Genomic DNA, 24,209 nt, shown 5'->3' on the forward strand with positions numbered 1-24,209 from the left:
TATGTATATATTTATATGTATTATGAGTTTGCTCACATTGACGGTCGCAAGGGAGTGTTCGCGCGGCCGTCGCTCCGTCGCTCCGTCGCCTCAATAGATACGCCTGTACATCAATGCAAATAAATGAAATTAAAGCTATCGTATATCGTGAATAACATTGTCTTTGATTTTATTTACTCTGCACACAAACTGACTACATTTTGCGCATCAAGTTAGTGTCGCATTGCACTTGAGTATATCCAGAATATGAAGTTGAGAGTGTTGAGTCGGCACTGGCTTCACCTCTCAGCGACCTCTCGGCACACATGAGGGAAGGAAAAATGTTTTACGATTTAGTTCACTGAGTGCCATAAAATATGAATAACCTCTGAGAGACATGCGACACGAACAACGAAGAAGGACAGTCGCACATCACGCCGCACCTGACAACTCTAACATTAAATCAACAAGTCCATACAAACAACGAAACATCTCGCAGTAGTATGGTAGCGATCAATTAGCGACTCAATCTCTTTTACTTCATTGTTGAATAATTGGTTATCGGTCATCAGCCGCTCCGCGCCGCGCCTCGTCCGCACAGCTCGCGGTTTTCACCCGCATCGTGTACTACTAAAGAAAGTCTCCTTCCTTGCTTTGGCCTGTTTAGTAGATTTCGCTACTACCAGAGTGGAATAAAGCATCAGCCAACTTAAAAATATTCAGTATCTGACCACAGTACCTGAGCACCGAAATATTTTTTTTGTCAATTTATTCTTGTTCGTCAAATTCTTTGTTAGACGCTTTTTTCGTTATTTAAAATGTTTGATCTTGCAATTTGACAAAAAATTTATTCGTGTGTCTGTCGCTCGCTTACGTTTATCATAGCACTCACTTCTCAATACGCGAATCTACGATATTGCTACTGCCTGTACGAGTCAGAGCGGTGCTGCTGAGGTGATGCCAACAGTGAGGTGAGGTACGGAAGAGGGAGTGACTGAGGCTCATATCAAACTCCCGGGCGCTCCCTCGAGTCGGCAGGCGCTATCGCCGGGCCGGCCGAGCTGAGCTCGGCGCGCGTCCGCGGCGGCCAGTGCGGGCTGCGCCGCGGTCGCGAATAGCGTCGCGCGAGTGTTGTGCGAGTGTTGTGCCTGTGTTGCGCGGAGGTCCTCGAGATGTGGTCGTGTGACCCGCCAGCGCTGCGTGGACGCTCCGGGGAGGGCGCTATGGATCTCAGCCAGGTTAGATATCTTAGCGAACATTCCCAGCGACGGACATCAAAATTTACCGTGATTTCTATCAAAGACGACCAGCGTGTTGCGTAGCCCGCAGTCGCGCTTGGTACAGGCCTGGTGCCGGGGCTGGTGTCTTGCCCGGTGACGGGCGGCCGAGCGCTACGTATGCGCGGGCGCACCTCCGCGCTGGCGCGGAGAGCGAATATTACATTTTCTAGTTTCGTATATTTATGTGAGACCATTTACTTATAAATGCTACAGATGTAAATGTGTTCGACTCGCACCATTCCCATGCGTTACATTCGCATGCTGGAGCGGGTTGTGCAGGTGCGGGCGCGGGCGCGGGCGGGGGCTGCCGCTCGCCGAATGAGATCTTTATCGAAATCTTGAGCGGTCGTTAAATATTTATGCGCAGTCAATTATTGCAAAGCTTTAGCGGTTTCTTACGCGTTGGGATTTTTTCCATCTGCGTCGCCGCTGCGCCGCGCCGCGCCCGCTCCGCCGCTGAGTTTTTTGCGGCGGTGGACCGCGCGCTCTCTGCTCCCCGCAAGAGATATAATAATTATGAATATATTAATATCTTATCTAGTACTACCACATTACGAGTTGAATACTATAATAATTAATGTAATAAAAGACATTTATCATTTGAAAAAGCTTTTTAGTAAAAAGTTGTCGTAAGTAAAAGGAATCGTTAGATTGATGTAGGCGCCAAGAAGTTTCCAAACGGCACATTGCTATTGTGTGCTATTGTATATGTTCAGATAAATGTGATAAATTTAAAATGTAAGAATGGCAAATTGTGATGAATTTCAATTTGATATTCACATTTATCAAATCACGAGGTAATTATTAATGATGATAGAAAATTGTTAATAATGTTTAATTTAATAAATATTGGGTCGGCACGGCTGTTTGTATACACGTGCTGTCGGATGCTCGCTCTTGCTACTGAAATTGAGTCAAGACAGAGTCGTAGCGACGACAGATCGCAGTTCAGCAGACAAATACATTCTCCACCTGTTTGAGTGCCTTCTCGGTCTAGAGGCTCGCCCGCGCCCCCTGCCACATATTAACTAGTGATGCAACGGAAGTGTGTTAGCGGAACCAGAAACGGAAACAGATGTCAAAAATAAATTTTAGCAGAAACGGAAACGGAAACGGATGCGGAAACAGAAGTGTAAATAATATGAAAAAAAAACATATTTTTTTTGGTAAAAACAGTTTGTATTCGTTTTTAATTTATTAAGGCATTGGATATCGGTGTCCTTTAGCCTTCAATGTAAGTATTTTTACTGTGCTGCAATAAGTTAAAATACGTGTTGACAAACGGAGGCTTTTAAATATTAAAACCGAGAAGATAAAAGCTGGTTTTGATTAGTATCCTTACATGTTTTACTCAATATTCTGGAATTTGATGAAAAACTTGACTGTCAAAATCTTGCAACATATTAGTACACAGAAATGCGATCGTGGAACAAAAATCTACATATTAGTGAACTAAACCATTGCTATCCCTAGCGCTCAAAATGATGATCCCTAGGGCTCAAATGCAAAAAAAAGTGTTTTTTTTTATTGAAATAATTATAATAACTATTAATTTATCTATATGTTCAAACATTCCCAGATACTAAATAAAAATTCACCATCAACTCCACCAAAAAGTTTTGGCTTCCACCTGTTACCTCTTTTTATTTTGTAAGCAGTGAATGTGTTAAGTATCAAATACACCAAATCTAGATTAGAAAAAGATATAATTATTAGGCGTCGGTGGCTCGTGGCATTTGACTTGCAATCTGCAGGTCCCTGGTTCGAAACCCGCCATGTACCAATGTGTTTTTCGATTTTCGATTTACATATGTAAATTTATCCGACGTTCTTACGGTGAAGGAAAACATAGTGATGCTGCCTGCACATATCTGAGAAAAAATTCAATGATACATATGTGTGAAGTCAACCCGCTCTGGGCCTGTGTGGTTGACTATGGCCTAGTCACCCCTAATTTGGGGTAGGCTCCGAGCCCCTCAGTGGGGATGTATAGTGAGCTGATGATAATAATGATGATGATATATTACATGGTTATCACTTATTTAAAAGTACATTTAATAACTCGTAAGTATGAAATAGTCACATTTTGCCAGTTGTCAAATTTTATATGGACACCAATTAGACAGTTTACTCCAGCAAGAGAAACTGATTGTTTCAAACAGCAGCATAAAATATTACGCGCTTAAATTCACGAAAAAGTACGTAAACAAACAAATGCGACAAGTGCGGAAAAGCGCACAAGCGACAAAGCGCGCACGGACTGCGCGTCTCGCGCCGCGCATTTGGATCTCTCAGCCGTCGTAAAGTTCCGTTTTATCTCCGTTATAAAAGTTGCGGAAACAGAAGCAGAAACGGATGTTGAAAAGCATGCGGAACTTCCGCACTTGCGGAAACGGAAACAGACATCCGTTGCATCACTAATATTAACCTAACTAACCCAACCCTTTCTTTTGTTAGTCGTGTTCTACTTCTATTGTTAGAATATGTGACAACAACAAAGCAATGAAAATTAAACGTACAACAAACATTTGGAATATCAGAAAGGCGCTATTTCTAAAATATAAGCTGAAAACCTGTAGGTCCTTTTCATCTTGCTTTGGAAAAGGATTTCACTGCAAAATGTATGGATGGTAGGCAGTTTGCGTAGTTTGGGGAATGACCACGTGACCAGGAGATTCTCTCGCATGTTTGCCTTTTCTTTTTTTTTTAATAAAGTAAGTTTTTTAGTGCCTGAAATGAATACAATTGATCCTAATACATTAGTTCCGCCTCATTAGAGTTGTTTGAATTTATTTACATTGCGATGCAAGTATTTGCTGTCGTAAACGATATGTGATGTCTCCCTGTTATTTTTTTGATGCGAAGTGTTTTGTTACAACCACAATATTAGTTCGATAACTTGAATACATTTTAACGACATCATATGTCCCGAAGCGCGGACGGGTGCGGCGGCGGGCGCGCAGGTGTCGCTCTGACCCACATTTTGTCCGCCGCGTGGACTCAGGCCGCTATCGATCATGTTTACTCAGATAACTACATTATAGTTATATTGCATGTTGATTTCTATTGAATTTTCGCAACGTGCGAAAGTGAATAATTCGCGTCGCGATAACGCGAGCGATTCACCTCGATATGGGCCAGAGGTGCGGGGTGCAAGGGGTGCGCGGGGTGAGCAGGAGTCGAGGGCATGCTACAGCGACCCGACCGCCCGACCGACCGACGAATACGTAAACTTTCTACGAACACCTTCATAATATTTTCACAGGGTAACGAGAAGAAGAAGGCTTCCTCTGTGTATCCTGTCCTAATATCCTCGGTAAGGTGTAAAAACGGATTGCCACAGCTTAAGCACATAAACAAAAACATATTAGAACACACAAGCTTTCAGTCGAGTGTCGGCGCGGACTTCTTTGTCATTGCCCATTGATTATTCATTTCAAATTGAAAATAACTTCTCTGAATAAAATGAGCTGTAAGTAGGTATGATGTGTGCAGACATCGGTTAATGTTGATGAGTAACCTGTTATTGTGATCGATTATCTTTGATTGTGATAGCCTGAGCAAACTTGTTTAAACAAATTTTCACTGAGTGAATGCGATAAGCCACGGGCGCGGCGATAAGCGTCCTCGAGCGGCTCCGGGCGGTCCCGGCCTGCATGGAATATACTACATACATATATCGCATCAATTTTTTTTTTTCTACTAGAAGTCGGTAAATGAGTAATCGATCACTTGATATCGCTAAAATAGCGAAGTAACAAGAGAAATCTGCTATGATGGTGATAGAGATTGCAGATGAATAAACTGGGAATGATATGCCTACATAAAAGGCTACTTCCCTTTTCTACTATTCCCCCCCCCCCAGCCAAATCCATCTTCCATCATTTCCTGAATGGATGTAAAGGGGAAGAGGACTATTTTTTTCCGGCACGTACATTCTCAAGCGAAACGCAACGGACCTAATAAAACGTACGTTAACAGCGACTTCTTCTGCTTTACTTGTGGTTTCATTTCGCAGTATCAATTACACAACTTTTTCATCAACATAATTTTTTCAATGTGTCTCGGTAGCTGTATGTTCATGTTTGGCTGACAGCTAGCAGGCGAGGAAATGAATGCACTGCAGCCCCTAATAAATAAATAAATAAAATAAGCCTTTATTGCTGATAATAGAAAGTTTTACAATATTGTTTTTATCTATAATATTACGTTACGATGAATTAAATAAAATTAACAAACTGAAACTAAAAAAATGTAAATTTAAAGTTATGTTAAAATTAAAACTTAAACTTAAAATAAATACAGATGCAAAATTTGAAACTAATGTTAAAATGTAACTAAGGTATAATATATAACTAAGATATAATATGTCTGTAATCTACACATCGGCAAGCGGATACTACCGTTTTTACGTATCAGCGTGTCTTTCGACAAAGGCCTCCTCTAACACTTTCCACTTCTCTCTTTCTTTTGCGAGACGGGTCCAATTTGGGCCCGCTACTTTTTTAAACTCATCTTCCCATCGTTTTACTTTCCTACCCCTGCTCCTTTTATTCCCTCTTGGATACCATTCAGTAACAATTTTTGTCCACTTTTCCTTCTTTTCCCGTAGCATATGGCCTGTCCATCTCCATTTTAATTTTCTTGTGGTTTTAACAGTGTTTTTAAATTTTGTTTTGTTCTTTATTTGATCCAGTGGTATTTTATCTTTCCTTTTTATTCCTACTACGCTCCGTTCTATTCCATTTTGACAAATTGCTATTTTATTTTGTAGTTGTTCTGTTAGTGCCCATGTTTGGCAGCCATACGTCAGACACGGTAATATACAAACGTTAAATACTCTTCTCTTCGCACTAATTGGCATATCTTTGTTTTTCATGATTTCACTCAGCGACCAAAATTTCTTCCAAGTGTTGGCAACCCTTCTGTCTATTTCTTTTTGCATTGTATTTTCAGTCGAAATCAGTTGTCCTAAATATACATATTCTGAATTAGCGTGAACAATTAGCGCCCACTTAATCGTACATCAAAGGAGCGCGACGCAGCTACCCCCCACTCTGGGTGCAAGCGGTGGTATGCGGCGTGCGCCGAGACTCACACCCCTTAAAATCCGTTATCGATATGCCATCTTAATTATATGGCGTTTAAAAGTTTTTGCATCGTTAATAACAGACACTCGATAGCATCGCCGAACAACGATGCCGGGCCGGAGTGGTTATGGGTGGTGGTGAATGTGAATAGTACCTACGTCTAATTGTGGTCTGCAATCTAGTCGCATCTCGGCTTCTCCTCGACATCGTGAATATTGAGTCATTACACGATGAAATATGCAAGAGTTCGAGGAGACGCGGCTCGCTCATTGCTATGCCGATAAATCTGATTAGATGCAGACTCAACTGACGTCGAGAGGTTGCGCAAGCTAGTCCGGTGACTTGTCGCGCCTAGCGAAACTCGCCGGGCGGCTCGCCAGGGGCGTGGGGCGGGGGCGTGGAGCGGCGATCGCGGGCGGGAGCACCGCGGAGGCTGGGCGGAGTCAGCTGGCGGCGCGCGCGCATCTGGCGCCATTCCTAGGCCCGCGGTATTGGTCGCGGCCACAGCGCACAATATTCCCAGCGTGGCAACGTGATTTTCTCCGCAGCGATTACTGAATGTAAATGAGGTGCACACCGCCGCTGCATGCATCAATTGCTGATGGCGCTCCTTGAGCTCCCGCTCAGCTATCGGCGCGGCTGCGCGTTACGCGGTGTGGCTGCGCATATTTGCCAGCCGCCGGTCCTTTCATGACTGCGATACTGATTTCACTTGTCGTGCTGTAAATCGATGTCCAGCCAACAAGACGTTACAATAGTGTTGGGGATTAAAACCTGCCGTAATCCACGCACATCCACACACGGGATCACTGAACTTGTGTGAATGTTTTTTGTTTCCTCAGATCGGAGGCAGAGGGGCGCTGTCTGTGTGTCGTATGTTAAAAAACCCCAAAATGATACTGAATATAGAAAAGGTTCTTTGCTTAATGTGTAGGTACAATTTTACAATATGTTCTTTCTATGTACAAATTGCAAAGGGACCTCAACCTTGCGTATACACGTATATGTATCCTTTTAATCTAGTTATCTAATCAAATAAAACCTAGCGTCCGACCCCGGCTTCTCCCGCACTTCATACATACATACGTCTGCATGTAGTTTAGTCTTCGAACATTTTTGTTTGAATGAGGATTATAACTGGTTAGAAAATACAAATGTACATATTTGTATATAGTACAAAATATAATAAACAACGGTGTATACATTTCATACGCGGACTATAGAGATATCGCGACCTACTGACTGCTTCCTCATCTAAGGTTTCAAACTAAGATAAAGTTACAATTTAACTCAAGTATACCAAAGATAAACTGTTACCCGCTTTGAATTTAAATAAATTAATGAATTAACTCTGTCAAGGCAATTGTCGGCGATCAGCCGGTTCAATAGACTTACATTCGTTAGTATGATTGGTAAATGGCTGTCAATTGTCTGCGAGCTCCGTACTGCTGCGGCGCGGCGTTTGTCACCGCCCCCCCCCACCCCCGACCGCCCGCGCCCCTATTGTTACGGTTCATTAATTGGAGATCTAATCACTGATCGTCCGATCCGTTTACTTCTTTAATTATTTTAAAGGGTCGTTTACTAATCTATTAACCAAACAAATAACAATAAACAAAATGTCCTCGCTTATATAACGTATCCTTTCATGCCTAGCTATGCTGTTAGCAAAACTGTAGAGAGCAGCCGAGGCGCCATCCTCCGCACCTGGTCTCACAAAGCGATAATTACAACCGTTTAACTTCCTTGCAGATGACTAGGTATGCAAAGCGTCACTATATTAGTGAACTCCAGTGCTCCTTTGCCACCTTATAAAAAAAAAACTTATTGAAAATCGCGACAGCACAGGACAGCACACAGACCTTGCTGAACTGCAAAGAATAATTCAATAAGAATCAAACGCATCAAACATTGACAAACGCCCAACATTCTTACATATTTTCCGATAAGTTCCTTCGAATAAGGCTTTAAAAAGTTCAGAACTAGCTATTTTATATATATTCATATTACTACATTGTTATGTTATATTACTTATTCGTAGTATGTGAGATCACAATACTGGTACGTTGTAATTGGCGATGTTTGACGTTGCGACGAGTTGACGAGTCAGATAAATTCAAATGTTTAAATCTGTGATTCAAAGAATTCATCAAAAGTCCAGTGAAATACACACAGAATAATCTTACAAATGTTATTTTTATTATTATACTTAGATCTCTCTATCTATCTAAATCAATAGCAATATTGCAAAAGTTACATTTTGATTTCTTAAGGTTTATGAGAAGACTGACAAGGCAGACGCCAGTGTTAGACGGTAGTCAAACAGTGGTAGGCGCCAGTAACAACAAAATCTGTTACATCAATGGGTCGCCGCGACCGGTGAAGTATCACGACTAAACAGAATACAAGCAACAAATGGAAGTAATTACGTTTCATCCGTCGAGTGTGCCTGCTGGAGGCCTAATTTTAGTCCTCTTTCCCTTCTCATTCTTTCCTTATAATTATGAGAAAAGTTTAAGAAGGGAAAGTGGACTAAAATGAAAAGAAGGAAGTGGATTTGACGGACGAGAGGACGTATACGTTCCTATAGGAAGGATGATTATCCTCTTTCTGTGCGTCCCCTAATTCGTCGATTAAAGGTAGGCAACGGTTCTGCATTTACGAATTTCTATGAGTCTTCACTTTTTTAGGACAGTTCCTATGGCCGTTGCTGGCTTGCCATGGTGGCAAAACAGCATCAGTTAGATAAGTAGGTAGGGAAGAATGCCGTGCGCCTGCTCAAGGCGAAATACAATAGAATGTCTTAGCTATGTTGCGCTGGAGCCGTTCGACAGTTTTTAGGCGGTGCTTTGGCGTCACAAGCGCTTGCGGTCACTAGAGCTTCGCCACACGCGCGGCCCGCCCGGGAGCGCAGCAACGCGAGCCCCGACGCCCGCCGCCCGCAGCCCCGCCACAAATCGCGATCACCACTCCGACCAGTTCCGTGGCTGGCCTTTTGGGGTTCCATTCACTTTCGCATTTCGATTCATCGTCGCGCGCACGATTAAAATGCTCACGCTCGACGTTTTTTCCCTTGTGGTGCTGCCCGATCCCGCTCCCACGGAACTGGTTGCCGGCACAATTTTAATAATAGTTTTTATTCGGCGAAAGGAATCGGACGTGTTCGGACATCTAATTCACGATTTTTCCTGACCGCCCGCTCTCTCCCGCTCCCCTTGAGCGGCGACTTGTCCCCTCACTTTGGATACTTACGGCAGAAGTAAGTTTTGTGATAATATTGAGGAAATATTATAAATGATGACACTAAACTTACAAATATAATTAAATAATGCCCTAAGACATTGGTAAGCAACGTTGGGTCGCTACTCCGGCGGCATGCTATGCTGACAAGCTTGAGGTACGACCGTGGCCTGTTGGGTTGCGACCGCGGGGTTGATGGAACCTCTCTCCTCAACATATCGATTGCGACGACCATAAAGATGTAATTACTATGATGTTTAAACAAGAAACGAGTCCCGCGTCATTCGAATAGTCGAATGGAGTACGAGCATTTTAAAATGCTTGAATCCGATTAACGGCCGATCGCGTGGTTTTTGTGGCGGCGGTCGCGGCTTCGGCGAAACTATTTATTATCTGCCCGCCCCCGTATGGACATACGGCGCCGTGTAGTACCTACTTAGCTTTTATGAAGGGTTTTTTAACGGCGCCAACGGACTAATGGGCGGAGAACCCGCTGGCGGATTGTCACCTTCAATAATGTATATCCCAGCCTCAGCCCTTTAATTAATTGTAGCGTCGACACGGCGGCGTCTGCGTCGCCAGGGCCGGATGAGCGCCGAGAGCAGTGCTCCGCTCGGCCCCGCCGACATCGGAACGTAAACAGCAACATTTTATTGTGATCGCCATTTAAGTAAACACATCTCCAGCTTAACTAAGCACTTATGAACTTATTCAAGATAATCTCACCGACACATTATTCTGGCTCACTTTTCTTGTCAAGTAATATTTAAAGCAGCACTGTGGGGTTTTCCGCGAGCGAGACCGTGCACATAGCTGTCGTCTTCCGGCTGCAGTAGCGGGCTGCAGCTCTGCTCACCACTCGATTATTACCTTTGGCTCTTTACTGCAAAATAAGCTTAAGATGATGTTCGGTGAAGGTATTCGTATAATTACTGAGATTACTGTGCCGGTGTACGTTCGTAACGAACTTAACTAATGGTAACGACGTCTACGTTCAGAACAGTTAATGTCGGCGGGTCGAGTAATATCGAGCAAAAGATCACGATCCGATGCGGCGGCGGGAGATGCGGGTGCGGTGCGGCGCGTGCCGGCTGCGGCTGCGGCGCGCTTATAAAATCACATAATGATATTAATGAAGCGCGGCCGCGAGATTGCGGGCATTACCCGGCCGGCCGCCGCGTGCGCCGTGCTGAGCCGAAGCCCTCATCACGCCGTCCGTTTAACTCGTGATGGCTTTCGCCGGCAATTTTCTAGATTCGGTCGTTGTCCGATACTGTTATGTTGGTTTATTGCCGATCCCTCGGATAAGAATCTCGAAACGGTGCCGGTGCGGGACTAGTGACTTCCGGGATTAGCCATTTTTATAGATATAACTTATAGATAGCACACCTGGACCACTCGACAGACGAAGTGACGTGCCGTGTTGTCACGAGCGCGCTCGCTACATGGCCGGTGGTGGACACCGAGTGCCGGCTGTTGGCGTCGTAATAGCGAGGTCCCACAGCGGAGGTCACAAGTCCAGTGGTCGGCCAGCTTTGCACATCACAGGTCTGCACATTGGTTGTAAGTTTTAAAATTGAAACTACATACGTTTTCCCATTATCATATTTGAAAGTCTTAACAAGTGTAAAGAAACGCTGCTTAGGGCATAATTGTTACAAGGTAGATGTGCATGCAAGGGCGCGGGCGGCGGCTCAGGCGGCGGCGGACAGCGGCCCCGCAATCTTCATAGCTCTGTGGTTAGTGGCCGCGCGGTGCTTTATGGTTATTAAACTAAATCCAATCAGTCCCGGCGCAGGGTTGCGGCGCATCTCTTTCGCCTTGCAATATGTTTTATATAGAAATGAATTTACATCCAAGTAGTGAGTAAAACCATGTTTAAATATGACAATACTATCTTGCGGCAAACGAACAAACAGATAGTGTATAATAAGGCCCGATTCTAAGTTAAATATTTCCAGTATTTCGGCGTTTCGCCCCCTCGCCCCCTCGCCCCCTCGCCCCCTCGCCCCTTCGCCACCGTCGCCCTCGTTTGCAGCCTCCAACTCTCGTTGTTCCGTTGCGCACGCGCTTTACGTAACTTATAAATTAATAGTTGTTATTATTAATATAAAAATACAAAAAGGTATTCGACAGCCCTAATCGCGGCGGCCGCGGCGGAGCGCTCAGCAGTCGCCGCCCTCCGCTCCCCCCGCAATCCCTCGCCCCCCACAGCCGCAGCACGACTGCCATTTATAGACGTCAAGAAATATGCACACACATTAATATGCAAGCCGATTTTATATTAATGATCTCTGTCTCACGCCACAGTGTAAGTGCGTGTGTTGGCCGAAAAAAGTGGTCAAAAGAGTGGTATCTATCAAATGTGGTACGAGGCGGGCGATGTCAATGTCGCTGTGACTTCCACATCGAATAACAACGATAACCGCAATACAATCAGAAAAAATTGTAGGCAATCCTTTGCAATCAGTTTGCCCTTACTTATTTAATTGTATCCCTTATTGAAGATAATTTATATCTTTTTCTTTTTTAATATTCCTTTTTGCCATTTACTATTCGTATGCATTGAACGCGTTCCGGAGTGTCCAGAGTCAAAACAATAACAAAACTGTAAATAATAAGAATAACGTCACAGTGTAAGTTAATTTTTTTAGGCAAAACATTTGCGATCGTTTTCAAAACAGTTTTATAATAATCTGCCTCGCAGTAGGAAACATAGAAGTAGCACTAGAAATAGGTGTCAGCTGGATTCCTACAAAGATATTGATAGAATGGTACATAAAGTTTACGTTACGCGACGTCGACGCGCCTACCTCCTAGCACCTAGCACCTAGCACCTAGCGCCTAGCGCCTAACCGCATTCCAAAGCGGAGCTGCGATTATAGCAGCGGCGATCAATGGCCTTCTCGTGGACCTCGACAAGCACGAATTAAATTGTAATTTGGTGAAACAATATGAGCGCGATGGACGACAGCGCGGCACGCTCGGGCGCGGCGCACCGTGTTATTACGCCGTTGCGGGCCTCGTACGCAAATCGCCAGGATAAAAATAATTATGCATCGACCGCTGACCGCTGCCATTATCTTGAACCATAGACGATTACCGCGCGCGGTCGGTACCACGGTACCGCGGCACCTGCGGCCGGCGGACCGCCGCGTCGCCCCCGCGTCCTCCCCTCGCTCGCTCGTGGTACGGGGGCCGATATTCATCGTGCTCATTACTATATTAATCAATGCCTTTACATCGGGGCCCTGGATGAATAAAATAATAAGGTTTAATACGAGAGGTGGTATACTAATGCAGTGTATCAGAATGGTAGTCGAACACTGCACGTCTGCCGCACTGCCAGCCCCGCGTTTTTGTTCTTATTCAACTTTTATATATATGTATGTACGTTATAAAGACGATGTATGAAAGAACAGACCTTATCTAGTGGAGGTATAGACCGACGGTGTAAGACGCGTTACGTCTGCTGTCGCGTTCAGCGGCGGCGCGAATCCTCAATGAGTTCAAGACAAAGGACTTGAAGAAACACCTGGGATTGCACTGACTGTGTCGCAAAATGGAGCGAATGCGGGTGAACACGCAAGTTAAACGTATTCAGAATTAAATCTCCGCTTCGCTCGGAATCTGCCTACACTAAAGATATAATGAGGCAATGAATCATGAAAGTTTAAGCACGCGATCGCTCTCCGCGATGCATTGAGGGCGATAAGGCGATACCGGGCTCGATAACAAAATGAGGTGTGCTGACGCGCACGAAGGTGCCTCGCCGGGCGGCGGGCGACGGGCGCCGCGCGGGGGCACGCTCCGGAGGTTTTTTTGCGTTCTTTATTCTTATAAAGAAAGCGCCGGGCGAGCCTCAATAAATAAATTTAACTAGATTATCGGCGAAGCGGAGCGGCCTTCATCTGCGTCGTGTGCTTCGGATCTATTAATACTATCGGCGGCCGCTATCAATTAAAAAGCCGTCTCATCGGCCGGCATAGACTCTGTTGTTATACTGTTTACTGCGGGAGATGTTTCCCTAACCTAACCTGCCTAACCCTGAGAGAAAGTTATATATTTTATCACACACTGACTTTAAGCCGCCGCCATCATCTGTTCGACCACATACAAGATGAACTAAATTCTTAAATGGCACTAAGATGTATTATAGACTTAATGCTTTTCATTTCCCTACGACTGGACATAAAACAAATTTAAGTCGAGATAAACATAAAAGAAACGCAACGCATAATTTCGAATTGAAAAACAGCGGCCGCATTGAGAATAAATGAATGTTTGGATGGCGATTAAATCGGAATCGAACGAGTCTCATTATGGTTATTATAGTTTGGTGGCGAGCGGCAAAAAGTGCGCCGCGGAGCGCGGACAAATGCGCGGCCGACGCCCCGACACGGCTGCCGCCCGGGCGGACTCGCGCCTCGACTTCCATCGGCTCGCTGCTCCTCCTTCAGGCACACTATTTACGCGGAAAGTGACGACGCAATGTATATGTGATAACTTGGTCTTGTCACATTGTTATCATACTCGTGGTAGAAGAGGAGATATGACAGCTGTGTAGTGTTCCGTGTCGAGTGCAGTACAATGGGCGCGGCTTGGAGGACGAGGACGACTTCGACGTCAGTTCATACATTATGTTGCCACCGAGGCTCTTGGAGCCTATGCAAGTCGGGGGTGTTTAGGTCATAGTCAACCACGCTTGCCCAGTGCGGGTTCGGTCACCTACTCACATATTTTTGAATTTCTTAGAAGATATGGTATGTACAGGTTTCATAACGACTATTTCCTTCCCCGTAAGGGTCGGATAAATCTATAAATATACAATTAAGTGGCGAGGATCGACCCCGGATGTGTTGAGTACCTACCTATTTGTCTCTGTATATGTATGTAATGTGGTAAACATTATTCATTTGCATTTTCGAAGCCAACATTTTGTTTGGGATAACACGATGATGGTAATTTCAATGATAGGTACCTTACCTATTGCTCTGCGTCCTTATTTCACCTAGTCTTTAGGTGGAATACACACGTTTAACGGAAGTATTTTTCCTACAAAAGGTTCTGCCGTAGGTAAGTACTGAGCAGTCGCACAGTCGCAGTCTAATCGCCGGCAGTTAGAGCGGGCGGCGCTGCCTTCGACAAGATGCGTGCGGTTTTTGTGCGAGACAATTAAGCGGCATCAGTATGCACGCGGCAGCTGGCCGGAGCGCAGCGCAGCATCCCCCCGCTACCCGGCCCTTACCTGTGCCTGCGCCCGTTCCGTGGGAGTCACGCCGCCTCGACGCGTCCTCACATGCTATTTGAATGTTTTCTTCGATATTTTATTTGGCTTCAGCATTTTAACCAAGCTTAGTCACATTACTTAGATCGCATTCATCGTCGTCGTCACCTCATAAATGTCCCCAATCTCGGGGCTCGGAACCTATACGTTAGGGTTGACTATGCCCTAGTCAACCACGCTGGCCAAGTTGGTTAACTTCACACATATCTTGAATTTCTTCGGCAGATATATGCAGGTTACATCACGATGTTTTCCTTCAACGTAAGAATGTCGCATAAAATGTACATATGAAATTTCAAAAATCGAAAAACACATTGGTGGACGTATAGATTTCAGTCCGCTTGACAACTGCACCTCCGCTGCTCTCCTTTTTAACATCACTCTGATATAAAAATGGGGCAAAATTTTAGAATACAACAATAATTATTTTTCTAAGGCTTCGTGAAATTGCCTTTTTCTTACTGTCTGATTATAGAAAATTCTACTCATTAAGTACCACTCCAAGTCCAACAGTCGTTTTTTAACGGTGAGCCGGTGGTGCAGGGCCAGGGACCCCGTCTGGCGGGGAGCGGCGCAGCGGCGCAGCGGCGGTTTCTTGCCGCTTTATCTCCAATATAAATCTTTCACACTGCATGCCTGAAGCTCTCGATCGCGGCATAAATACTTAATAGCCCAAGACACAATGTAGTCCTGTGTTGCTAATGAATATTTCATTTATTCAAAACGTCGAAAAAGTGCCCTTGCGACTTCGGGCCGGAGCGACGTGTTTGCATCTCGGACGACCGTAAAAACTGGTGCATTCAAACGATGCGCCCTCGTCGAGCCCCGCCGCCGCCTCGACTCTGCTGACGTGCCTCGCTGCGCTCCGTCTGCCGATCTTCTAATTACCTAATTACCTTTTTTCGATAATTAAGTGAGCTTTCAAATTTTTTAACTATTTCTATTGCTCTAGTTTCAAAAAAATTGGTTATTGCATAAAATTTATTAAGATTACGTAAATAAAGCACGGCTGGTAATAATCTTTCTTTACATTTATGTGTTTTCTTCGCTACTGTTTCAATTACATGCATGTTATAAATTCATATTGTTGTAAATTTAAATACTCGACTATTGGGTATCGCGAGGCGCCACAGCGGGCGCGTCGTAATCCGAGCTCTCCCCGCTTGCCTAAACACTTTGATCATCAATCACGCGGCCCTGCGACCTGTCTGCAGTTACCTATCTAGACAACGTACGATAATTATGTATCATCATCGCGGCGATGCCGCCGACCTAAGGCGAAGACTCGACGCGGCCATCGCAATGTAGCTATGAAACGAAAAACCTGCAAGTGTCGTCGGCAATCGGGCGCCGGCCGACTTCTCATGCATTTTCATGACATCAGAAAAAACGTCTACGAGGCGGTTCCCAGCGCTGGGCGGCCCGGAAGGGTGCGGCGCGGGGGAAAACAACCCTTCGACACCGTTTTGCTAAGAAGCAATTACAGAAGTAGATACATAAAACGTTGTGAGATTCAGTCTAAACGCATGCAACGAAATAAGCGCCTCGTTAGTACCGAGAGTTCCGCGAGGAAGGAGTGAATTTGACCCTCTATTTATAATTCTAAAAGAGTTATTTTTTAATATAGTTAATCTTTCTATCTATGTAATGTAGTTATGACAGTTTAATACATCATATTAAATTTTGTAATTAAGTGATTATTCTGTAAGTTGTAAGCATCATATATTTTGGTTCGAGTTAAAAAAGGGGTAAGTGAAGAAAGTGCCTCAACCATTATGTTTTTACTAGGTGTCGCCCGCGGCTCCGTACGCGCGGAACTAATAAAAAAATGTAATTCTTACCCTATGTGTTCTTCCAGACTATGTTCTAAATCTATGCCAAATTTCTGCGAGAACCGTTCAGCCATTCTGGAGATATCTTCAAACAAACATCCATCAATCCATCTAAACTTTTATAACATTAGTACCTAAAATAGTAACAGCCGCGCTGTGGAACCGTCTGTCCTCTGTGGAATTTCCAAACGAATACGACTTAGGGACCTTCAAGAAGCGTACATACCATTTCCTTAAAGCCCACAACGCATCTGCAGTTCCTCTGGTGTTGCGCATGTCCATGAGTGTCTTTCATCACGACGACACGTACATTGTATATTGTACGAGTAGTTTTAAGACCTGTATCATAATTATAATTTATTTATACGGTGCGGATACGATTCAAACGGATCAAATCGATAAAAATGCGGCTCCGCTTTCTACTAATAAATCAGGGGTTTCATAAGTCGCGCCGCGAGCACGCGCATAATGTTGTGATAACGAGCGCGGGAGGTGCGCGAGAGGTGCGGGGCCAGCGGGCGGCAGCTAGCGCGACCACACGACGCCGCGAATCCGTGCACGCACTTTTTGCTGCGCGTTCTCATTCCGCGTCTCGCGGCGAGCTGCGACATTCTGACCAGCGATGGCGCGGCGGTGTATGGGGCGAATCGCCGATATTTTAACAGTAGATAAATTTTAATCCATTTAGAAGTTACAATACGAAATGAAAAAACGAGTAACAACGACAGGGTCACGTTTAAACGTCATCCCCGTAGGCGCCCGGCGACGGTGCGGTGTCGCGGGCGCCCCTCCGCGCTCGCGCACAATCTGCATAATTATGACACAACGCAACGTAATGCATTTTAATTATGAACCGCCCACCGCACAAACGACCGAAAAGAAGACTTTGTTGTTCATTACCGGCTTAATGTATGAAGTAAACTATCGTCCAACCGCCGAGAACGCAATGGTACATGTGTAGAAACAAGTGTTCAATGTATTACGTCGTCGGCGTTCGGTCCCACGGTGTTTCCCACGGCACAGTTGTCCTTAAAGGCGAGTGCGCGGTGTCACCCCCTCCCACCCCCCCACCCCTCCTGCGACTCATTAATGCGCTCGCAAGCGACTTGCTACTGATAACATTCGACGGGAATGTCTCGACTACAAATTATTTTATCAAAATTCTTGGATTGCGCATCGGAACGTCATAAATTTTAATGACTCACGCGTCTTCGCAATTCACAGCACATTAGCATGTCGCAGACACGCAATGCACCGCGCCGCGCAGCGCCGAGCCGTGCCGCGCCGAGCGGGTTTTTCTTGCGTTTCATAATAATAATAATAATTAATTAATCAACGTGCTGGTCGGATCGGCCGGTGTTGGTGCGGCTCGCGTGAGCAACACATTGCGAGCCCGACTCCCGGCGCCAATGGCCGCCACGGCGTGCTTACTCACAACTTCGTTGAACTAGTGGACTCGGTATCAAACCGAACGTAGTCGTAATCTCGGAGATGTATATACATACACATTTATCTATCTGTGTTCATGTTCAGTAAGCTTTAGTGTTGCCTAGCGTCCCGCGCGCTTATTAAAGCTCGGTTGCGGGGCGGCTGCAGGACGGCTGCAGGACGGCTGCAAGGCGGCTGCAGGGCGGCTGTAGGGCGGCTACGGGTTGGTACGGTGAGGGCGTACCGTTCACAAGCCTTTAGGCTATTTATGAATAATATTGTATTCTCGGCAGACACTATGCCTACCTACAATTAGGGTTGGTTTTGACGTTTCAATATTATAATGGCTATAACCCCAAGGCGCGAGGCACCTACTTCTTCCGCTGCTTTTGATCACCTGAATCCTTGCACTGCACCCTTTTGATCACGTGCATGTAATATGCGTGTATGTACATATTTGGAGCGAGCACTTATTTGATTACGTAAATAAATATAATATTCTGTCATCGCGTTGTTGCGTAATGTAAAATGGAATTGTGCGTGATCTCGAGCAAACGTTAACTGTGAAGTATAAAATTGTACGAGCAGAGATCACCGCCGCCGCTACCAAACAACGCAGTGAGCAGCGAGCTTGTGTCGTGACGTGTCGTGTCTTGCCGTGTCACATGTCGTGGCGTGTCGTCGCGGAAGGGGTGTTACAGCCTCGCCCGCTGTTACGACAATGACAAATACAGATGTTTTTTATGCAGTAGTTGTAACTGTATATAATATGTTATACTCTATTGTAAAGAAATTTGAGCAGCATGTTGACCTCGTGTCCGATCGTGCCGCCCCATGCGTCCGCTCGTGATCGCGCTCACAGGTCACAGGTGACAGGTGACCAATCATAATTTATGAAAATACAAATGTTTAATATCGAAGAGTTACAAGAGATGTTGCCACGCTGGCCGACTTGAGCGCGGCAGCACGGTGTCAGAAGTTGTGATATAGTGGCGGCTGCAGTTGCACCCGCTGGGTCGGGCCGGGAGCTGCGCCCCCTGCACCCGCCGCCCCGGGCCCGGGGGGCTAGTGTGCGATGCCGGTAATAAAGCCCGCCATATTTCACACTTAGCGCGTAATAAGCGAGCACCCAAATAATTGGATCACGTACATAACTCATTATTACCTCGCAACTCAGTTCGGTGCGCGAATGTATCATTAGTTCGCCTCGCGCCCCGCGCCCCGCACCCCGCGCCCCGCGCCCCACACACTGCACCCCGCACCCCGCACCCAGCACCCCGCACCCCGCACCGCTGCTTTCTGCCAGGTGTAGTTCGTTATACGTTTTGATACATCTCAATCCTGAATAAATGAAAATCTTCAAGCAACATAATATAGGTACATAAGTATATATAGTATCAAAACCAAAACCGAATTAAAGCTAAGTACTAGGAAATCGTTGTATTTGTCTTTGTCAATTATTAGCAGTCATGGGTAACTCAACTAAAATTGATGACCTACAGATCAGCTTACGGTTCATGTATGAAGCAGATCAGTTAAACGGCTCGCAGTTTGGCTCGATTTGTACCTGCATATAGTTATAATTTGAGTTTCGAGCTGCAAACTGCAAGTCACCAGTCAGCATATGGTTTGTCGAATCACATAGTTACAGCACGTCGTCGTCGCGATGAGTCGTTAACTGACAATTCAGTTGTTGAGCCGCAGCTCGATAGTTCAAGTCTATGAGACCTGAACTTCGACCCGTGTCGCTCAAAGAGTCACCTTTTACATACCTGAGCCTACGGCCATTAGTTATTATCCACAAACGTGAAAAATTTGATTCGTCAGTGACAATGAACACAAACTATGATTTAACTCAACATTTTCACATTACCTATATACAATTATGCAATAATTTTCAAAACGCCTGCAATACTGTGTGTTATTATATCAAACTGCAGTGCACTTTGTTCACATAAACATTTTGATGGGATAATAATATGTAGACCTTTGTTTAAATACAAAAAATCATTTACAAACATAACTATAAATAATAAAAGGAAGAGCCTTAATTAAATAAAAGTCTTAAGTTTTTGTTTGCATTTTATGATGATGGCCGTGAGTGAGTGATTATTTAATGTTTTATGTTTATTGCTGTTCAAGTACCACGACCATATTTAATTCCCTACTAAATTTCTTGTGATGATGAAGCTGCAACAAACCGCGATTCACTGCGTTCCGCTGTTCCGCAGATGATAGCGACCAGGATATGTGAGACAGAGGATAGACCGTTCCTGATGTACTGCAGCGAGACATCGCCACTGACCTTTAAAATAGAACATAAATGGCCTTCGAGTTACAATATAATAACTAAGAAAGACCAACCTCATCGTACTATTGTGATAACGTTCTAAAAAAATGTGATATTGCATTTTACTAACACATTTAATTGTTCATAACAGTAGTTGCTATGTAAATTCAACAATATGTAAACTTCACTTAGAAAGAGATCATTAAGTAATCTATGATTGCTTCCTCGATATAAATAAATCTAAAACATAAGGCAACCTGTGAGGTTCCCCGCTCCCCGCACCGCCCCCCGCGCCCCCCGCGCCCCCCGCTCAGCTCTCGTGTTGTTCAACTTTAGCATTTAACGGCCGTTAGCATATTCATGACTAGCGTATAATTTCACCCTTTCTTTGCAATGAATATGGAAATGAAAGAAAGTTCTCGCGAAATAAAAACTAGTCTCTAGTGTAATTGGAGTTGGTCGGCTAGTTTTTACTTAATGGGCGATTATCGTTCGGCGGGCAGGCAGACAGGCGGGCAGGCGAGCAGACGGACAGGCTGGAAGGCGGGCAGGCGGGCGGCGGCGAGCGGGCCCGAGCTGAGAGTTATCGATGTAGTCTAATGCGATAGTGGAGTGATTTATGCTTCATTAGCGGGCGCAGCATGCAGCTGGCTATTAATAAGCACTGCGGAAGGCGAGATAAGCAACGGCTACGACAACGTGTTAGTGGTGTATGAGACATGGCGCAGGCGAACAGCGACCCCGTGAAAAGGTATCCAGATGTGAAGGACCGCCGGACCTTTAAAAAGACTCAACACCGGCTTAATAGTCTCCGAAACAGATCCCTAGAAGACGACGCGGAGCTATCGCTTACTCGGGAAGTCCTTACTGCACTTAATCAAACCAGGGCCATAAGGCCAGGGTCAAAGGCTGGAAGTTTGCTAATTAAACGGCAATAATTTTATTAATGGAAAATATTTGGTATATCGTGGCTCAGCACTCAGGGCTCACCCTCAGCGCGGTTCACAGCCATCTCAGTCGCAATGCAACACTATCATTGTTATTAACATAATTAGCAATAAGTTTTTATTGCGAGCGCCTCGCCGCGCCGCCGCCGGAGCGCCGAGCGTCAAATAAATAAGATGCGCCGTGATAATGTACCTGAGAAATATGTAGCAGACAGTGTGGAGCATTGTTGTAAATTGTTGCGAGGTGATAAAAGCTGATGTTAGAGCGGAGCGCGGCACGGCTGCGGGTGAGCTGCGGGGCTTCTAAAACATAGGAATCGGGACTTCACGGGACTACCCTGCACAGCTAGTGCCCGCTGCGTGCCCGCTGCGTGGCCGCCGCGCGGCCGCCGCACGCCCGTATCGGCCTCTCCGCGATTTGCGATAAGCCTCGCGAGTCACGAGCGCGTTGCACCAGCTTCAATAAAGCCCAATTGAAATATTATATTATCGCCAAACTAAACTTGTAATGATTCAGTTTAGCCAGCAGTGAAACTATTCCGGAGCACTAAGTAAGTATTAAGTATAGTTGTTGCGGCTCCACAGTTTTTATACGTTTTATTTTAAATCGCTCCATTGGTCAGAAATTGGTCCCTTAAAGATTCGCAGAACTTTTTACTCGTAATCGTTTTTTAATTTCTAGTAGATAGATTCAATACCAAGTGAGGACGCGTGTTGAGCACTCACTTCCGACCTTTACTAACAGATACGGACTGGACGTTTCTTGATTGTTGCATTAAATATTCCTTTTGAATTAAACTGTCATCACACCCCCCTCCGTAATCCAACCCAACCAGGATTATTTGGTTCTAATTAGGAAGGTTATCGACAACGTTTCAAATATGTACTGATTAATTCGCTTACGGAAATCGGTTCAGTACGGGTGCGTAGTCATTGCAGCATAGTTAGCGCCCATAGACTTGAACTTGACTTAATATCACTCAGCTTTCACCGGACAGAGTAACCGGGGCACCGAGGTGATAAGTCATATCTACTTAGTCACTATAATACGTCACTGTGCCAAATGTACTTTAATGAGGCTTGTGCCGTGGTACCCGAACCGATCTTTAACGGCACATGTAGAGCGTGTAGATACCTTGTACCTACGTAACATATCACATGTTTGTCACAGGGACGATCTAATTTTAAGTCTTACCAAACGTAACAAATAAATCCGTCAGCTGGCGAGGGCATTGTGTGTCGCGGCAGTTCGCACACTCGCGGACTCGAATAATGGGCATTTATCTGCGGAGCGGCGACGGCGGTGGAGCACTGATTCCGGCGACGAGGGCGCAGTGCGCGCAAAAAGCGGTCCATTCATATGCGCACTTCGAAGCGCAGGGCGGGCGCGGGGGAGCGGGGCGGGAGGTGCGCGGTCAGTTTTTGCACGACCGGACGTTCTTCGCGTTTTATTTGTAAATTGGGCGCGCGGAGAGTCATTCAAATGCACGACTAGTTTTTGCCGAGCCGCATAATTGAATACGAATGGATACTCGGAACGGTTCTAATACGAACGTCGCGTAATGAGCGCGTCGGCGTCGGGGGTGCACCGCGGCGTTTGGGCGGCATGCGAACGACGACGTGCGGACGAAAAGCGACCTGTGTGAGGCGTCGCTGTGCTCTGGTACGCGTGGTGTTAGTTCTTCTATATGAGTAAGTTAAAATCCAAAACAAACAATTTAACAATGTACTGCATATGCTATAAAGTTATAATTTGCGTCTGCAATGCCAGAAATTGCCTGAAACAAAACATTAGTTTGGTATGGACACACTCTGCGGAGAGATCAAGAAAGTAATGAGTCGTGAGTTGGATATGGATGGCTACAAAAGTAGAGGAAGACCGAAGGAAGTATGGATGGATTGTGTGAAAGAGGATATGTCAAGGATATGGCAGCCGATAGAGACATACGGGAGAGTAATACATACTGCGCTGACTCTCCGCGGGACAGGGGGCAGGAACCATACTCAGAGTAGTTTGAACCCTACGAGGCTGCACCAGACGTAAGCGGCTGTCTGTATAAGTTTGCTTAAATCGTCATGGTTTTGGAAGAAAATTAGGAAAAATATAATATTATTGTGCCACTTATCACAATCGTTCTATCCATTTTCATAAAAATAGTGGAGGATGCAACTCGTGAAGAAGAACTGTTTACTGCCGCAGAGTAGGTACTTGCTCGCTCACGTCGACGTACTCGTACGGGATCGCCTCTCGCCTCGCTCAGGGCAGCACTCTGCGCGCTCGCTCCGCTTACATCTGCTAATTCGCTGCCTTATTTTAATTGCGTGTCGCATCTCGGCGATGAGCGGCCGCATTCAATGTAAATGTGGCTCCTAAGTAACGACCGCCGCGGCCTAGACCGCCTGCGTCCGCCCCCCGCCCGCCCGCCGCCCGCCCCCCGCCCGCGTCCCGCATACTTACTCCATTGTCGTATACATTATTCAGATAACTGCATTTAGTATGCAGCGCTTTTGTTGTGATATCGTGGATTGGATGTTCATATTTGATGTACTATGTCTACTGAATTCGTCTCGAGTGCCGCGTCATGCCCACTGTGACTCAAATTCATCTGTATCTGTCGATGCTTTGTACCATTATCACCGATTGAACGGTCCGGTCGTGTGTGCGTGCGTCGGGAATGCTACAGATCGACCTGTCGCGTCGCCTCGTCCACTTTCTTGTCCGTCAGTTTTTGCGTCGGTAAAAAACGTGAGGAGTCGCGACAGGGGCCAGCGATGTCGACGTACGCACGGCGCAGCGGAAAAAGCGGCGTCTTTTTTAGATTTGTCTTCATACGTA

At 45.5% G+C, this 24,209-nt stretch overlaps 1 protein-coding gene across 1 annotated transcript in view; it reads left to right on the forward strand.

The window, feature by feature from the left end:
* Positions 1–1,082: 1,082 nt before the first annotated feature.
* The window catches only part of LOC123721140, a 56,494-nt gene continuing 33,367 nt past the window's right edge, over positions 1,083–24,209 (forward strand). The window contains exon 1 of the mRNA XM_045678680.1: positions 1,083–1,217. Within this exon, the coding sequence (XP_045534636.1) occupies positions 1,152–1,217 (66 nt within the window). The 5' untranslated portion in view covers positions 1,083–1,151. The remainder of the gene's footprint in view (positions 1,218–24,209) is intronic.

The sequence above is a fragment of the Papilio machaon genome, chromosome 7 (assembly GCF_912999745.1).
Source record: "Papilio machaon chromosome 7, ilPapMach1.1, whole genome shotgun sequence".
Lineage (NCBI taxonomy): Eukaryota > Metazoa > Arthropoda > Insecta > Lepidoptera > Papilionidae > Papilio > Papilio machaon.